Below are 19,044 nucleotides of genomic sequence, written 5' to 3' on the forward strand. Positions count from 1 at the left end.
TGTTTCAGGGATACTGTGGGGTGGTTTAATATGAACACTAAATGTACATTGTGTTCCTGTAGGCTGATCCAGTAATACAACAATAAGCCAACACTGGAGGAACAATGATTGAGTCCATATGAATCAGCAGCATGAATTGTTCATGTATAATGTTTTGTATGTCCACAGAAAGGCAAGACGTATGAGGAACTGAAGCGAGAGTTGGGAGCACAGGCTGTGCAAGGTTCGCTAGTCCAGGAGGCTATAAACGGCAATGACCAGGACTTCAACGAGGTTCCCAAGTACCCCTACTCACAACTCATAGTGGCCACTGATGAACTACCCAGTGGAGTCAACCCAGAAAACAGAGAGGTAAAGCAAACACTGGCAGGAGATAGGCTTCTGGAACACAATCAAGAGTAGTTATCCAGGACCCTTCGTCCAGATTGTTGTGTATATTAATACGGAAGACATCATATGGTACTGTGGCCCAGTGGATAGAGCACTTGGGATATTGGAAAGTCAGGGTTTCATCCCAGCTCTGTCGTACCAAAAAGGGTTTAAAAGAAGAATCCAGTTAACCTGCCTGGGGCTTAGCATTTAGGGGATGTAACAAGGACTGGGCAGCTTAGAGTCTGTGAAGTGTGCTTGAGTGGTGTATTTGTGTTAAACTCTGGTATGTCATTTGTCCGTACTCCTACAAAACAGTTTTCACCTGATGTTGCCAAACTCATGAATCCTTAATATGTTTGTGGATGGTTAAAGTGAGGTTGGTATGTTTTAGCAATGTTGCTCTAAAGAAGCACACTGGATACTGATGTTTATAGTACTTTGGTTTTGTCTGCCTGGGAGGTCAGAAATACCTGGGTGCTGCTATACAAAACAACCTTAGTGCTTTGACTACATATGTCTATGTTAAGGTATTGGAGGTGCGTTCACCTTAGCGCTAAGACTGCTTTATACAACAGCTCCATGGTTCACAGGGTGAAGGAGAGCATCACCCCAGAGTCTGCTAATGGGCTGTGAAAGAATTTCGTGGAATGACATACTCCACATCTTGACCTCATTAATGAACCAGTCATAAAGGGGTACTAGGCTTGGACTAAATGTCAGCCATGGGGATTTTCATCCATTTGGTTGAAAGAGCTTTGTTCGATAAGTTAGTTTATGAGTGTCTGAGTGAGGTCAGGTTTACATCACAATCCAGAAACATCATGGTGGTCGACAAACAAAATGTTCTTAGATTTGAACCTTGGAGTTTATTTTCTCAAGCAGCAAGTTCAGCCCCAAGGCTTTATGATAAATATTAAAGAAGCTGGTCATGATTACTATTTATACATACATGCAATATCTTTTTCAAATGTGTTTCTAATTCAGCATCTCAAAAATGTGTAGTGTTCATCTGAGAGTGAGTGAGTGACACTGAGTGAGTGAGTGAGTTTAGCTTTATGCCATGCTGAGCAATATTCCAGCTATATGGCAGAGGTGTGTAAATAATCGACAATCCACTGATCCACAGCATGAGCGTTGATCTACACAGTTGAGATATATGATGTATGAACCAGGTCGGCAGTCCCATTAGTCACCTCTTATGACAAGTATGGGCTACTGAAGATCATTGCTAACCCGCATATTCATGGATAGTGTTCCACTGAAAAGATGTAGTGAGTCTACAGCTTATCTTCATACACTGCCATCTTTGATTCCTGCAGCTACCAACAACTAGTGGGTTACTGTTGTATAGAAGTAATACTGCCCATTGCAGAATTGTTTCCCTCACACGCTCACAACTAGCAACACATTTATATTCCTGATTTGTCTTAACTGTCATTCATCTCAAATTCATTTTATCTCTGTTTCAGATTCATTTAAGTTCTGATGAGTTCAAGCAGGTCTTCAAATGTAGTTACGAAGAATTTAGCAAAAAGCCAGCATGGAAACAACAACATATTAAAAAAGGCCTACAACTGTTCTAGACCTGGTGACCTCTAATGCATAACACATGCTTATGTTCTCAGTACATTCATTACCTTTCACCCCTACCTGGCTGAATGGAAAACTCCTTGGTTATTTCAGGAATAGTTCATTCGAGAAAAGGAGTGTTAGATGACTTGAACGAAGTAGTATTACCATATATCTTTCATGAATTGTATTTATACAGTTATATATTAATATGGAGTAACGTCCTGTTCAGCAGATTCCAATCAACAGTGAATGAAATAATGGTATTCTGTGATTGGCTGAAATAACCAATCAGGACCTATCACTGCCAGGTGCACTCTGATTGGTTGTTTATTTTTTTAGATACAGAGATAGAGAAGAGATTTGTATACTATTTACAGACTGACATTCAGTTACCAAGACCACATATTCTTATATACAGAAACCAGCTGTATGTACTTTTAGTTTTACACATCCATGTTTACTATGTCAATATTGTAATTGTGTGCAATCTACACCTAGTATTTACTGCTGAAATATGTTATTACTTGGATACACATTTATTGCTAAATTCTGTCTCACAGAAACCTTCTAATAATTCTACCACTGCATACTGTTTTGAAAGTTTCTTGGTAGGTTTTATATTTTTAGCCAATTCATTTCTGTATCCAGGGAAAAATAGCTTCTTTTGTAAGTATAATTTTCTCCTCCATAGGTAGATGTGAATATTGTTTATTTCTATTTGCTGATGTCATTCCAACCTACTGAATTCATTCCAAATATTCTTAAATTTATTACTTTTCACCAGTTTAAGAATATTATCAGTTCTGTGAAAGCCTGATATTTTGTTTTACCTCATTCTCATTATTTTGATACATAATGTTTTGTGTTGGACATTATTAAAAAATATTAAGTCCTCACTGATTAACTTGCTCACAGTTTTATATTGTGATTTGTTACCCATTTTGCTCAATAGACACAGTACAGAACAATCCAAGAATGTATGTTTAGTTTGTGAAGAGTAATTTGTCACTCATAATGTGGATAGATTTAACGAAAAGCAAACACTTAATATTTGGTTTTCAGGCAATTTCACCTTTTTTATGTAATTTTTCATCGGAAAATAATTTGAACATTAATCAGTACAGCTTGAAGTGAGGTTTTTTATGCCTGGAAACCAAGTATGTTATTTTTTAGCGTGAGAGAACATAACATTGTATAATCATTACCTATTTCTAAATTTCTTCATGTACATAATGTATTTACCTAATTTTGGGGTGATATCACTTCACTTATAGGTTATGCATCTTACTTTGTCAATGTGACTGCATTGTTGTCATTCTGAGACTGCTGATTGTTGCTTTTGTTTACACAGTTCAAGCATTTAATTGTTACAGGATTTTAAACAAAATAACACTCAGATGTCTGTTTGCTCAGCAATATGTACTGGGTGTTGGCAGTGTAATGTTAAGATTACAAATGTCCGTTATCACCATTTAATTATTGATGTTTCACTGCATGAAGTTTCAATTTGTTTTTCTCTTCCAATATTTGGTATATACATATTTTTTTACACACTTCATAGGTATGTTGTTTTTTGAAATCTTTGAAATTGTCATCAAGTGGAACTGTTGTGAGACGAGAGGCAAAATGTTTTTCATGTGTAAAATATCTTGGAAAATATTCAACCAGGGTAGACATTGCTAAAGAATCTCACCTTCATTTTTGGTAATCATTTAAAACATGATCTTCCACTGTAGGTATTTGACACTTAATGATATCAAATTTGTTATGATATACACAGTTGTGAAATGATGCCATCTATAGGGAATGATGTCTAGCAGGATGAATCTAACTTGATCTTTTTTTAGTGAATATTCACCATGAAAACTGTCAGGTATATGCATATATATCATAATATTTGTAGACGTGTATATGGACTTTATGCATAATCATTTCAGTAGATCTGTGAAAGACTAGATCTGAGGCCATGTATAGCTAGGTAAGATGGCTTGTGGCTAGATCAGAGGCCATCTATGGCTAGATGAAATGGCTTGTGACTAGATCAGAGGCCATTTATGGCTAGATGAGGTGACTTGTGGCTAGATCAGACACCTGTGGGTAGATGAGATGGCGTATGGCTGAATCTGAGGATGTGTATGGATAGATCTGAAACAACCTCTGGCTGGATCTAAGATGGCTTATGGCTATATTTTGGGCTGTGAATGGCTGCATCCAAGGCTGAGTATGGCTAGATCTGAGACGCCAGATTGCTAGATCCAAGGCTTAAAGGTATATCTGAGGCTGTGCATGGCAAGATGTGAAACACCAGATTGTTAGATCTAAAGGCCTATAGGTATATCTGAGTCTGTGTATGGCTAGATCTGAGACACCAGATTCCTAGATCTAGGGCTTATAGCCATGTTTGTGGCTAGATATGATTAGAATGGCAAGACCGACTTTATCATACCATCACATATGAAAGGTAAAGTTTTGCTGTAACTTGTGACACTGATAAGGAAGATGTTTAATATTATAGGTGTTGCTACCTTGTATGGAAATAATGTTGTTAGTTTGGAATAACATGTACATGCCTGTGCTGATATTTCTCACACACAAATAGATCAGTTGTTTTCTAAATGATATTGTCACCAGTACTATATGAGACTCGATCTTGTCACTTGCTGGGTCAATGTATTTTTTTCACCACTGTAGACTGGTGCAAAATCTAAACTGGCAATAAACTATCCCCAAAAATAGGCATTCAAGAGATCAGTCCATTGTGAATGTGTTTATTTCAGTTTACTGTGTCGATTACTGCTAAATGTCATACCTTCAAAGAGAAACATATATAAGATTACAGCCTTAATTGGGTACAGATGACTGTCAGTGGACAGTGGTACAAAGCTGCTCTAAAACACAAGGAGCTTGTTGGGTTTGCCAGCAGAATATTGCTTATAGACATCAGTCTGTAGATTTGACATCAGACTACAAGTAAATCTGTGGTTTTACAGGTTGTCACTTTCAGGAGAGTTCTGACTCTACAGGTTGGCAGATTCAAAAATGCCCTGAGTATACTGGTTGTCACTTTCAGGAACATCCCAACAGTATAGGTTGTCCTTGACATAAGGGGTTCTCTTGGTGCAAGATGTCGGTTTTGGGAAACTGACACTGTGTAACTTGCTGTGACTGTGCAAGTTTTCACTGTCCACTGTTCTTATCACACAGTCATTATATACACTACTTTTCACGTCCATACTTTGAGATCTTCCTGTACTCAGTCTGTATCTAGATGCATACACACTGTAAACAGGAATGTGCTTCTTACATTATTAAAAAATACAAAGAATGTAACCAGACTTGTTGTTTGTTGGTAGTAACAGTAATCCTCACCAAGAACATGTGACAGAAAGTGAATGCATTAATAGTGCTACCATACTTGGTCATTCAATTGTTCATCATCTCCTCACTTAGAAAAGGTTCATATCCACAGATATCACATCTGGGAACAGTAGTTATGGTAAAATATCCCTCAGGCAGACTCTGACTATTGGATTGTTACCACATGGACGTACTCACTGGTAGGTTTACATCTCTGTTCTTCAAACATGAACCTGATGTACTAATAATGATGTAGTTATGATAATAATGATATCGCTTTTAGCAATATTCCAGCAATATGGCAAGGGAAAACAAATGGACTTGGAAAGAGTTGTGTCCGTGCTCTTCTTTTACATAGTAAATTTGCTCCAAGGGAGTCATTCTCTATTCCAACTCTGAAGTAAGTTCATTGATTGTTTTTTATACCTGTTCTGCCTTATTGAATGTATATTCAGGGCAAGCTGTGCATGTTACTTTGTATGTTCAGTTTTTGATTGAGGTAGGGGTACAGGCGGAACTCTTATCACAGGGTACAGACATTGTACCCTTGTGTGGAATCAAACCATGTCTTTGGCTTGACGAGTGAACACTGTAACTACTAGGCTACCCCACGGCCCCTTGAAGTGACAGTGGGTCTTTTCCATATAGAAGGCACATGCTCAAAGCACTAACGCTCGATCTGATTATTATTACCCCAGATAACCCAAGCTGCTAGAAGGTTAATGGTCACGTGGCTTTTCCCACCGGGTACCCATTTTCTGGGTTTGAACAGACTCGCTACCTAAGGTGTATCACAGGTGCTTTGTTGCGGGCAGGACTGAAGTTCTAGAAACTCTCAGACCATGTAGTAAGGATGGATATAGTTTGTATGAAAGTAAATATATTTAATAAACTGACAAGCAAAAGAAAGTACACTAGTGTAATTATTACTGCATTCCAAAACTTGCTTTTTAACTAGTAAAATTATTGAGAAGCATTGATTGTATAGAACACAACCATCATGTTTCATTTGGCAAAATGCTGCCCAAATCATCTGTATGCGTTTTGTATGAATTTTCACAAGATCGTGATTATTGTTCCGTTTGTACAGAGGGTATAAAACCTGTTTGTCGTGAAGACTAAACAATCACTTGACAAAAATCTCACAAGAAAATGACAAGATTGACATTTGGGGCAATGAGAACAGGACACAGGAACGTCACAAATGGGTGTTTCCAACAGCCATATTGCAAAGACACTGTTTGGCAAGGCAAACCCAGATCCTAACCCTGAAACCTCAATCATAATGAATAAATGATTCGTCTTAGGCGGTGGTTACGGGCGGAACTCTTACCCAACATACATTTTCCATTTCATCAAAAGGTTTTGATATTTTTATCTTATTGAAAGATACACAATCAGTGTAGTTTCTTTTGCTTGTCAGTTTATATCTATGAAAATTATGAGAATTACTTACTATGCCTGTCACTTTGTTATTCTCAGTCCTCTAGATCATGACTGACAACCATAACCTATAACTGTACCACCTGTAACATTACCATATCCCTTCATAACCACTCCTGACCTGGAACTGATCACTTTGTGCTCATCTTCAACAAAGACAAACGGCCAAGCCACAATTACATAACATGCCTTTGTTGTAAGCTTACCTCAGCTCAACCATCCAATGGCAAGTTGTGTCATTGATAAGTCTCTATCACTGACAATCTCCACATATGTAACATACCACATACAGAAAGGTTGATTATAGTCCTCATGTAAGTATATTTGATATTACCTTTGTGCAAAATTTATGAATACTAGTAGAATAGGCTATCATAATGATGTCAACACTTACCAAGAAAGATCAGATTTAATGAACATGACATTGAATGTTGGTGGTATGTTGGAAGTGATTTGATTCTCTCTGGTCAAAGCGTCATTAACCTTGGTTCCAGCTTGTGATTATATGTAGTCCTCACGTGTTCGCGATGTAGATGATGCATTCCCAGAAAGAGTTCCTTCCGTTCCCCATATTATTTCTTCCTCAGATTAAGAGAGGTAACATGTGGTTCAACCCTACATATTGTATTTAATTTGGGGACTTTTAGTTTTTTTCTGAGTCCTCTAATAATTATTGTGGTAGGTTTTGTTAATAGTTCTGTAATATATGAGTTTATAAATGTTATTTGGGATGGTTGAATGGGAAGAACTCTAATACCCACATGTCACTGGGCCATGACATAATTACAGAAGCAAAAATTGTTGCATCCGCTAAATATTCCTCATCTCCCTCGCCTTTCCTCCAGGGAAGGAGTTTCTTCTGTTCCCCCATATTCTTTCTTCTGCAGATGAAAACGGAATACTCTCACTCACACATGGAAGGCACGGAATGGTGATGTCCAACTATCAACATGTAGCAGGGAGTGGAGTCATCCCACAGATGACATCCTTACCTTGTCAGCTTGGTGACGGGGTTAACCTCTTTGGTCATGTGGACAAGACGTCCGACTTCAGATCCGTCGTTCGAATCCCAGAACGGGACTTGGTAATTTTGTGGCTGCTACAAACACATAAGTCTGAAGCTTCAAAACCCAACATAACTGTAACTTGTAAGGAAAACGTGACAAAGCAAACTTTAGACTACATTTTAAAGCAAGAAGGAGTAAATGCAAAAATGCGAATTCATATCACAATAATTTACAATGACAGCATACATAAAGAGTCCACTGCGTGAGGTGATACTGCGTCAAGAGTCTAGTGTGCATATTACATATGAAGATACTTGTATCCATCCATCTTCACACAATTACACTTGTCTGATGACATGGTTGCCAAACAGTATGTCCCACTTTGCTGTTGAAGTAGGGTTTAAGATACTCTCCCTGTTTCTTGGCCTCTACAATGTCTCTGTTGGGACCCATCGCATTGGTCAAATCATGCCAGTTGGCCATCTGACGCCACTGACCAGGGATAATGGTAGTGGTCATCGTCTTCTCTGTCTGCAAGTGCATCCTGGTAGGCAGTGTACTCTTGTCCTCATGACATTGTGAAGATCTAGCCCTTGTTGCAGTGTAGACAGAAGGCATTGCCAGCGATATTCCAAGATGAAAATGACATTCTCAACAACTCTGCGTGCTCTGGATATCCTGCAGTTGAACACTATTCTCCTTCTGTGAGGTTTGATCTGGAGTATGGCTTCATGAGGTGCTTTCTGAGGGCAAAAGCCCCAGAAGGATGCATCGCCTGTCAGTGTCGTCGTATGGGAGTGGTTCAGACCTGGGGAAGTTGATGGTTTCGTCTTCAGTGCATTCTTTAAGCTCCAATGCATAGAATATCTAGGCATCAAACATGTGGCCCATCCCACCAACATCTATCCACAGGAACCTGTAGACGACATCTACCAGTGATAACAGAATGATGGAGAAGCCGTTACAGTTATGGTACAGGCGTCTAGTTGATGGTGGTTTTCAAATGGCGATTTGCATCCCGACCAAGGCTTCCATGGCATGAGGTAGATTCCATTTATCATTGATATTGCTGGAATATTGCTAAAAGTAGTGTAAGACTAAATTCACTCACTGCCAATGATGTTTGGATGTCACAGGTGAGGAATACTTCCGTCTGGTGGTGTAAGTCCTTAAGAGAAATATTTTGCATATTTTGAATCTGGTGAACATGGAAGATGTTCATGTACTTCAGAGACAGAACCAGTACATTGAAGCAGTGACAACTGATGTGAGCACAGGTGCATTGTCCTGGTAGAACAAACCACCTTTAGAGAATGTTCCTCCAAATTTAGCTGTTATTCTCATGCAATTACCTATGCATCCGATGCACATGTGCATAATACTGGCCAATAATGGCTGTGCCTTTCATCAGGGAGTGATAATCCAAGATAACTGAACTTTTGGACGTGACAGAATGTATCATCAACGAAGAAGATATTTAGATTGTATTGATGGTATATTATCTGTATTGACCAAAACCATCCTTCAAGGACAGATAGTGAGAAGGAATGAAAAACAAATACCCTTTTATATTCAGATCCTACTGCTTGTTCACCAGGGTCTCCTTTCACAAAGCAACCTTTACTAAGCTTAACCTAGGGTTAACTAAGGTCCCATTCTTTAACATTCCTAAGTCCAATGTAACCTTAGTGTAGTGTAGTGTTAACAAATGGGAGTTAAGGTTAACCTTGGTAAAAGTTGCTTTGTGAAAGGAGCCCCAGGGTTCCAAAAACTTCATGTCTTCAGGTTTAATTTTTAACTTGCATTGTACAGACTGCCTTTACTAACCCATTTTCAAGAAACCAACATTTGAATTGGATGGTTACTTACCATGTCATTTGAAATATCTTCCTTCAGCTGACATATTTGTTCTAGTTTGTTTTAGCCTGCCTGTTCTTTTCGTCTCTTGCCTCGACTGATGCATCCTAAAAACCTTGTCCAGAAGCTACTCTCTGAAGATTAGCTAATGACTTTGTGGATGTGTAAAATTATGTACATGAATATGTCATCTGCTCGTGTTACATGCAAGAGGGGGCACTCCTCAGTCTTGAATGTCTATCATTTTCATCTTCTTTCCTGTATACAGTTGTTTGGAGACAATCTATTGCAAATACCACATGGCTTCAAGCTTTCATTTAATGATAAGGACTGACTTGGTATTTTTATATTTGGGTTTAATTTGTCAAATATTAGGAACTGCAGCAGTTGAAGGTCTTCCTGATCTTGGACGATCCAGAATTTTTTCTCAGAAGCATTTCAATATCTAGCCACTCTGTTGCATGCTTAAATGTTGCCTGGTTCGATTTCCTTCTGGTGTTTGTAATTCCTGCAGTTTGAATAGGAGCACTTAATCCTCTTCGTCTCTTTTGGAACATAAGGCTGCAACACACTCTCTCCATTTGTTCCTGTCTTGTGCGAGAACTTGTGCCTCTCCTACTGATGTGTCTATCTCATTTAAAGGTCACATACATAATTAAAAGACAATTATCACTTGTTCATGATATGTAAAATGCATTGTTGATTGTGAAAAAACAAATAAACAAAATTATAAGCATATAATCGCAAATCAAAAGTGCAGTATTTTGTGCTTGGGTTTACCTCCCTTAAAACGAAGCAGCCACGATACCGAACCCAGTCAGGGCCAGTGCGTGTGCACTCATGTGTAACAAAGCCTTGTCATTGGTCACTGGTTCATTTGCCAATATGCTCAGCGGCTCTTTGTGTATGGCTTGTAAGCCCGATAGGTGTTGATTTCAAATTGCAAATGGTCAGTAATTGAAGTTGTGCTTTGCATATTGTCATCAGCAGACAGGCAGGCAGACATATAGGTGTCAATAAACCAAACATTCAGTTCTCTCTGTGACAGTGTGCTTATCACAATCAACATGGTCTTTTTATGTAACAAGTAGATTATTTACTTGTTTATGTACACAACCAAGATTAGACTACAGCTCATAACCTCATACTGCAGGCAGGCATACTGTTTCAAGCTCTGCGAACCTATCCACTGCGCATGCATTATGAGTGCAGCATAGCTGTTGAAATCACTTTTTCCCCCAGCGCTGGGGAAAAATCAGTGAATCGTTTGAAATCGTTTGGCATTTTTGATGATTTGTTTTGGTAAGTTCATACTGAATCTGCAAAGTTGTGTTTTACGTTGCATGTGACCTTTCACTTGGAAGTTAATGTTCTTGCTGTCCTTGGCCTTCCTCATTTCCTCTTTCCTGCACAGGTCACATTATTTCATTCTTTCCCGAATTATTGTAAAAATTAACCACTACCACCAGCAAGCATTACTATCACCACGACAGACTGGTTCTCTAATAGGGTTCAAATGTAACCTGTAAACCTGAAAAGTCTTGTATTGTAACTTATATGTATTTGCCATACATCCTTCACAGTTCATCAGAACTTCTCAGGCACTCCGTGAAATATTTTTTCAGGTAGTTGAATCCATTTGCAACTTTATAGAGTTATTATCAGGCAGTAGTACCAAGACTGAACAGTGATAAAATGGTACTTGTTTATTCCTTCTTCAGTCTACACACCAAGCTGGACGGATCATGGTTGTAAATGTAACAGGAACAAATACTGTTATGTACAGGAATACTAGCAGGAACGTATCACAGACTTCGATATATTATACTGTACAATACAACTGGGAATTGGAAAGAAAACAGACTGTCTCAATATCAACATGAATACAGTCAAAGATATGATGTTTATCACATTTTGAAAAGCAATTCTATATATATTTCAATCTTACTTCTTTAAAAGAAACTGAGCTTCCATGATCGGTCGAAGAATACGTTCACATTCTCTGAGAAATGGTTGTTCAGATTCAAGAAATTCTGCTTTTGTCAAATTATCAAACTATACAACAGATTATCATGTAATATTGAACTGAAATGATTAGTTTTTATCCAGTTCTTGATATATGTTGCAAAAGAAAAAAAATTATGAAAAATATGGAAAACTAAGGATTAATGTCACAACAACCTGACACCACACCAGCCGAATGAGGAAAACAATCATAACGTAATGGCAACACTGAATTAATCATCAGTCATACATTTCAACAGAAAATGAAGAATAGTTTTCAGGAATTCGCATTTCAACAATACATCATCATATTCTATTACTACAGTTTGGTTCAATATGAAAATGGTTATATACAATATCATTACACTAAATTATATATACAGGCTCAGTTTCAAGTTGACACATCACAGACAAGATAACTTCCAATCCAGTAGGTTAAAACATTTCTGTTGTGTTTTTCCAATTGTACAGAGTTCTGAACACTATTGGGTTGACAGTGAGTCATCACTGTGAGTGTTCAGAGTCGCCCAGTCCGACTGCTGACTGAGGATGGACGATTAGGAAGAGCGATGAAGCGTGGACGAGCTGTGATGTTGAATTCTTCAGACAGGGCTTCTGTCATGATGTTCAAGAGGGTGTTCTCCAGCACAGATTCCAAACAGTTGCCAAACTCAGAAGTTCTGGAAAGGGACAGTAATCAGTACAGTGTCTCAGAATGAATTCACAGCACAAGCATTAGGAGAAAAAGAGGGTTTTAAGTCAGACAGTGATATTCCAACAGGTCTGAATCCAATTTGAGGTCTTTTCAAGAACTCTAAGGAGGTTAGATACAAAATATCAAAACCGACTGTAAAAAGTAATATGTTAATAAAAGTTCACTTAAAAGTAAATTGTTGACCATATCATTTGATATATGTTTTTTCTATATATAAAGATATGTCCATATTGATATAAAAATACCATGAAGTATGATTAGAAGCAAGATAAATGGAAAAAAACTACATTCAGCGTTAGAGTTCAGTGTAAACATATCTACTTATCTAGATCACGAACCATCATTGTGCAGTGGATGTTTCACTTACTTCTTGATAGCCTGTTTCTGATGAGTTTGCTTTTCAAGTTCCATGGCACGTTTGGAATCAGTGCGGGATGGATGCTGTGATTGAGCTGCTGATCGGACAGAGGACTGCACACTTCCAGCTGTCACAGAATCCTGAACAACATGAATACAGAATCATAGAAAACATGAAAATATGCATACAGAATCCTGGACAACACAAATACAGAATCATGGCAACATGACAGCCATATATGCATAGGCGGATCCAGAGGTAGGGAGCAGGGTTGCACACCTCATCTTTTGTCCTGAAAGTATATTTTAAATAAGCTGTGAGAACATGTGAAAATGAAGTGTGCACCCCTGTTTTTCTCAAGAGTGTTCACTCCCCACCCCTGCTGAAAAAAATGATATGAACCACACAACTGAAAAGATACACTGTCACTACAGCTGGGAGCTGTTGCATAATGTAATCTTTGCATATTGATGACTAAAACTGCCGCGCAGTCTTGAACAGGGCCAAGGTCACACACTGCAATCACTCTATCCGCACTTCTGTTATCTCACACAACTAACACAGAACACTCCCATCCCAAATATCTTAAACTTTGTCCAATGGAACACTCAGCAATACTCAATTTACATAAAGATTTCCTGTAAACAACGGTGATGACCAGACAATCCACTGATCGATATTGTGAGCTGCCACCAACAATCACAGGATGGAACTGTCCAGCCCCACAGGGCAATATCTCAATCTCAGAGCCACTAACCTTCTGACTGTGCAGACTGACTGATGACATCCTGCTCTCTACACTGTTAGGGGTCCTCACAGCATCCTCCACTGATACCAATGATGCACGACTGCCCCCTTCTTGGCTGGTGGTTTCCCTGACAGGCGTACCTGCAACTGAATTATGTCTGGACCCTACTTGTCTTTCAGAATCTTTAGCAGAAGGTGGCGCCGTCTTTGGTCGCTGACCAAATTGTCTGAAGTAGGGGATCTCTTCCTTGGACACTTTCTTGACTGCTTCTTGGAAATATGCATCGTCCAACAGGCCTCTGGTAACAGTGGACAAAAGACGGTCAACATTATCAGTAATACATATGAGAAGTATTACAATATATGATGGATCGGGAAAACGAGTGAGTTTAATTTTACGCCACACTCAGCATTATATTACCTATATCAGACAATCCAGTGATCGACAGTATGAGCATCGATCTGCACAACTGTGCACAGATTACATGTCAACCAAGCCAGTGAGCCTGTGCACCCGATTCCGTTAGTTGCCTCTTCTAACGAGCAAAGTCGCCTTTTTGTGGCAAGCATGGGTTACAAAAGACCTATTTCATCTTCACAGGCTTCAAAGAAAGTGAAAGTTATTATGGGCCTGATAGTTGAAACATAGATAAAAACATTCATGTTTATATCCCTGAGATGAGATCATTATCATCTTACTCTATGAAACATTTGTTTGAGTGGCATCATAGAAGTTGGTGGTATAGAGATAACAAAAGTTAATGATCAACTTCATTTTCATAGTAGCGACGTTCCGTACAGCTTCATATACTTTAAAACAGTATCAGAAGCTAAACCAAAACATCACTACTGTGACGATAAGTAAGTTGACAAGTTTTGTCATCTCTCTTTGAAACATACAATTACTTTAGGGTGACAGCTACCACCTGTCTCGATGAAACATCAAAAGCACCATTTCTTGGAAGTTGATGATACTTCAAAATACATCCTGGAGTTACCTGAGGACATTGCTGAGGACGCCTGAGATGATGTTGGCCTCAGCCTGGTTGCACTGGATGGTGTTTGTGACAACTGTCATCTCCTCCTGCTTCTTCTCTGAAGCCTTGCTCAGCTTCTCACTCAGAGACCTGTGGAGAAGTATATGTGCAGTCAGTATGATGATCAGTGGTTAATGAAGTTTGCTTAAAATTGCAGTCAGCGATAAGACAGTGACCTGTCAATGAATCCTTTCATGCCAGGTCAAGCAGTGACCGAGAGTCACATTTTATTTGGCACTCTGAAAGCTTTAGTTTGATGTCCCACTCAGCAATATTTCAGGTGATGATTGTTAAATTTCACATTAGGCAGACAATCACATGAATGATCTTATCCGAAACAATATGCACCTTTAGTTTAGAACCCTACGACAGTCATAAAAATTAACCTTATTTTCAGACAAAAAAAACCCAAAACAGCTCATTTTATATTAAACACCATCTTTATAATCAGCAATGACAGCGGGCAACCAGTAGTATGGTTCTAATTCGCCCAGACAAACTTCTGAGTTAATTTCTATCACTACTACACCATCAACCAAATCACAGATCCAGATCACCAGTATCATAAAATCAAACCCGAGATGTGGGCTAGAATTGGTTTTCACATTAACATGCTTGTTGTAACTGATGACTAACAGAATTTGATGGTGAGAATATTGACTTGGATGAGATATGTTATTGTATCCCAATTGTGTAAATTGATGCTCATGCTCTTGATCACTGAACTGTCTCTTATTTACTGACTGCCCCCACATAGCTGGAATATTGCAGATTGGGGCTTTCAACAATAAACAGTGTATTCTAACCTGTCTATGTAGAACTTCCTGTAGTCATCAGGGAAGTTCTCCTGGAACTCTCGCACATCGTGTGTGCGTGCCGTCAGACCTAGGTGGAGCAGGAAGGGGCGAGGTGGGACTGGTTTTTCCCATAATTCCTTCTCCTTCCTCTTCCTCCGTCTTTCTTCTGCCTTCACCTCATCAGAAGACTTCTGCTTGATGGGAGGTAGTGTCTACAACACACACACTCTATCAGTAAAGCATGTAAAGGAGTGTTTATCAAGATACAATCCTTGTCAATATGTGCTTTTCTATACACTAGCTGCCATACACTATGGAGATACAAACAGACACTAAACAGTGATCCAGTGAACTAGAGAGTCAAGTTCTGCATGTTCTATAATTATCACCTTATGAATCTCATTCTTCCAGATCTCATATTTTCTAGTCTTGGCTGGTTATTGATATATATCACAGAGATTAATAATCATTAATAAATGCCCATTGATTATTGATACATATCAGAGACGCAGCTTTGAGCAATAATGCAAAAAATGTGTGAAAGAAATGAATATATTTAACTAGTGGGTGGTGACAAGTCTTTGCATGAATTGTCAACACAACAGTAATCTGCCTCTAACTAATAAAGCAATGACTGGACAAGCAGCCATGGAGAAGCATGAGGACTTCAATAGCATGTACTAACAGTGTAAGTATTAACTCTCAAAATCACTAACTACACTAATACTGAGTCTAACAAACCCTAGGAGGTCGCATCAGGTAACCTTTGAGACAGGAACAGGTTTGCACACGAACGATTCCGATTGCTATTTTCTCCGAAGTGCCCCCCTACTAGGGTTTGTTATACTCAGTGTAGGAATGTAATGTGTAACACTGAGACCAAATTTACTAAGACTGCATGTACTTACCTTGTACCTGGTCATTTCACCGTCCGGGCTGGGTGTTGACCGGTAGTCGTCCAGAGACGCGAGGCGGGATGAGGGGCGCTCCTGTCATAGATACAGTATGTGCTCATCATCAAACTTTACTCATGTTATATTCATTAAATCAGTTATCTTTTATCATGTAACCAGTTAACAACATGATTCTACAGTGGTCAAATTTTCTTTTGGTTGTTCAAAATATTCAAACTATAACTAGACAAGACACATCACTATCAGGATGATTTCAAATCTTTCCAATGACTTACCACCACCTCCACATCATCTGTCAGTCTGAGGTCAGCATTGAGGTCATTTTCTGTGATGACAAACTCTTGTCTCTGACGTTCCTTCTCTGCCTCCCAGTCAGCTAGACTTTTCCTGTACTCTCCCATCTCATATTCATCTGTTACCTGTAATAGCACCACCACCACCACCATCGTCATCATCGTCGTCATCATCATCATCATCATCATCATCATCATCATCATCATCATCATCCCAAGGGCTGCATGTTTTATTCAGGCTCTAACATAATCAAATCAGGGTCTCGTTTCACAAATCGATCTGTCATAAGACTATGTTAAAGTATGGGAGTTGCAATCACATTTGTGATCATTTCGTGAAACAGGACACAGGTTTTCATGTCTGGAATATCAAAGGCTATGCCCCTCAACTGAAGAAACACAGACTACTAGACTGTTCTCAGAGAAAGGAGTATATACGCAAATATTCCATACATAAGCCTATATAAATTGTTTTAAGTAATATTTTCAACACATTTTCACACATATCCATGATATATGTTGTAAGGAAAGCCTTACCTCACACACAAGATCAAGGTCATAGAATGATGGCACCCCAGCAGCAAGGAAGGTTACTCTGCACATCCCAGTACCCCCAGGTTCCAACTGACCTCTGACCGGTGAGATGGACAGATACTGGACAAACACAGGAATCTTGTAGTAGGTCTGATCAAACAGGTCTGAACTTGGTCTTAACATTCTTTCAAGTTATCAATTCAGCTAGGCCAACAAAATGTGAACAGAAGAACGTCTATAATTCAGATAAAAACCTATCAGGTACACACAGTTCAAATAGCTTTAAGTCAAACATACTTCTTGTTAAATATAATGTATTGAACCTAATCCACAGTTCGTTCGTATATTTCAATTTACAGAATTCTCAGAATTCCTGTGCCACTTTTATCACAAACCCTACCTTGCTGTCGGCTTGAGATGTGACATGCCATTCAAAGGACACTGGCCGATGTTGGGATTTGTTTATGACAAACACCATCTGCCTTGCAAGACTGAAGAGAGGCATGTTGTTGAAGGAGATACGCTCTCGGGACAGGTACACCAGCTGTAACATCAGCACAACACTTATACTCTTACCAGCATCACAAACTGATACATGATCCTAAATCATGTTACTTAATGAAACCAAGATCCATGGATAATGAATATCATCTTTAGTTTAAACATTCATTAGTTGTAATCTTTGTAAAACCAGCCCCAGCTTGCTCTATAAACAAGTTTTATTGAGAACTAAACAATGAAAACAATAGCTATTGTGTTGCAGATATTTGCAGATAACTATCACAAACTCAGTAGAAATAGAGTTTGGTTAAGAATATATACTTCACCAAAGATGCTGATTGATTTTATTTTTGGAATCAAAAGATTAGAGTAATTTCTCCATCACAAAAACTCCTGCAATGTAAAAAGTCATCAGTAATATCAACAACACAATGATAGAACACAGCGGAGAACCTATCACATCATGGTATGAGAGCAGGATGCACTCTGTACTAACATCAACATTTTCATCTTGACATGACACTGATTACAGTACCTGTCCAGGTATTCCCACACTCTGCACACTAGGTACGCCAGTGAGGTCGTGCTGGTCTGTGATGGGCATGGTGTCTCCCATCACCCGCTTGTCAAACCCTACACCGGTGAAGGTAATGATGGCTGTGTCTCCCTGATGGACATGGACTGGAACGTCGATCTACAACACATCAACATATTCAGGAACAAATGTCAGCCATCTTTTATTTTACCCAACTAGTCATTGCCATGGCTTAACATTATGATGCAGTTCTCTTTTTTTCACTCATTTCAGCAGGCACTGATACTTTGGTCATGCATACACAAATGCAACCTTTATACAAATACAAATTCCACTGCATTTTTGGGTATTATTAATGTATGGAAATGTTTTTCAGCAGAAAGGAGGTTATAATTTATGAACTCATAGTCAGTATTAATAGAAACACATACAACATTATTGCAAAAAGACACAGACAGCCACTTCAATGCCAGGCGTACACAAACAACATTACAAAACCTTTCTCAAGCCCATTTGAAATCAAAGTTACTATATATTTTAGTTATCATGATAGACTAAACTACTATTCTCAGCCTATGGATAAAAAAAAAATATGCTGACAATCATTTTTGATAATTCTTTATCTTTGCACTATAAGCAGTAGGGTTGTGATCTCACCATGTATGTCTTGGCCTCCAAGGGAGAGAACCTCCACTCCAGCGCCACGGACCGTCCTGGTGGGATCTCACCAATGGGGTTCAGACATTCAAAGATTGGCTGGTCAAAGTTCTCCTATAACAAATCATAACTAAAGAATCACAAAATTGCTCCAAAGACACACATATGAGCAATGATAAAAAGGTATCTAAGCTCCACTCACCTGTCTGATGAGTTCCAGCGGTGTGAGGTCAAACTCGTACCTGACTGGCACAGCTCCCCCATTGTACAGCTCATACACCTGGAACAAACAGCAACAATCACTGACTTACATTTTCACACACAGCATTAGAAACCTTTCAAAT

At 38.8% G+C, this 19,044-nt stretch overlaps 2 protein-coding genes across 3 annotated transcripts in view; one reads left to right on the forward strand and one right to left on the reverse strand.

The window, feature by feature from the left end:
- LOC137298361 (advillin-like) overlaps nucleotides 1–5,269 on the forward strand; it is a 53,850-nt gene extending 48,581 nt beyond the window's left edge. For both annotated transcript variants that reach the window (XM_067830582.1, XM_067830583.1), the window contains 2 exons: nucleotides 169–351; nucleotides 1,842–5,269. In XM_067830582.1, the coding sequence (XP_067686683.1) occupies nucleotides 169–351; nucleotides 1,842–1,955 (297 nt within the window). In that variant the 3' untranslated portion in view covers nucleotides 1,956–5,269. The remainder of the gene's footprint in view (nucleotides 1–168; nucleotides 352–1,841) is intronic.
- Nucleotides 5,270–11,296: 6,027 nt separating this feature from the next.
- The window catches only part of LOC137297997 (cilia- and flagella-associated protein 65-like), a 31,468-nt gene continuing 23,720 nt past the window's right edge, over nucleotides 11,297–19,044 (reverse strand). Inside the window, exons 32-43 of the mRNA XM_067830015.1 lie at nucleotides 18,903–18,980; nucleotides 18,701–18,814; nucleotides 18,044–18,202; nucleotides 17,408–17,551; nucleotides 17,011–17,127; nucleotides 16,456–16,599; nucleotides 16,175–16,255; nucleotides 15,276–15,478; nucleotides 14,431–14,559; nucleotides 13,443–13,731; nucleotides 12,695–12,825; nucleotides 11,297–12,292 (exon numbers count right to left, since the gene is read on the reverse strand). Coding sequence (XP_067686116.1) covers nucleotides 12,130–12,292; nucleotides 12,695–12,825; nucleotides 13,443–13,731; nucleotides 14,431–14,559; nucleotides 15,276–15,478; nucleotides 16,175–16,255; nucleotides 16,456–16,599; nucleotides 17,011–17,127; nucleotides 17,408–17,551; nucleotides 18,044–18,202; nucleotides 18,701–18,814; nucleotides 18,903–18,980 — 1,752 coding nt within the window. The 3' untranslated portion in view covers nucleotides 11,297–12,129. The remainder of the gene's footprint in view (nucleotides 12,293–12,694; nucleotides 12,826–13,442; nucleotides 13,732–14,430; nucleotides 14,560–15,275; nucleotides 15,479–16,174; nucleotides 16,256–16,455; nucleotides 16,600–17,010; nucleotides 17,128–17,407; nucleotides 17,552–18,043; nucleotides 18,203–18,700; nucleotides 18,815–18,902; nucleotides 18,981–19,044) is intronic.

This window comes from Haliotis asinina, chromosome 10, assembly GCF_037392515.1.
Source record: "Haliotis asinina isolate JCU_RB_2024 chromosome 10, JCU_Hal_asi_v2, whole genome shotgun sequence".
NCBI lineage: Eukaryota > Metazoa > Mollusca > Gastropoda > Lepetellida > Haliotidae > Haliotis > Haliotis asinina.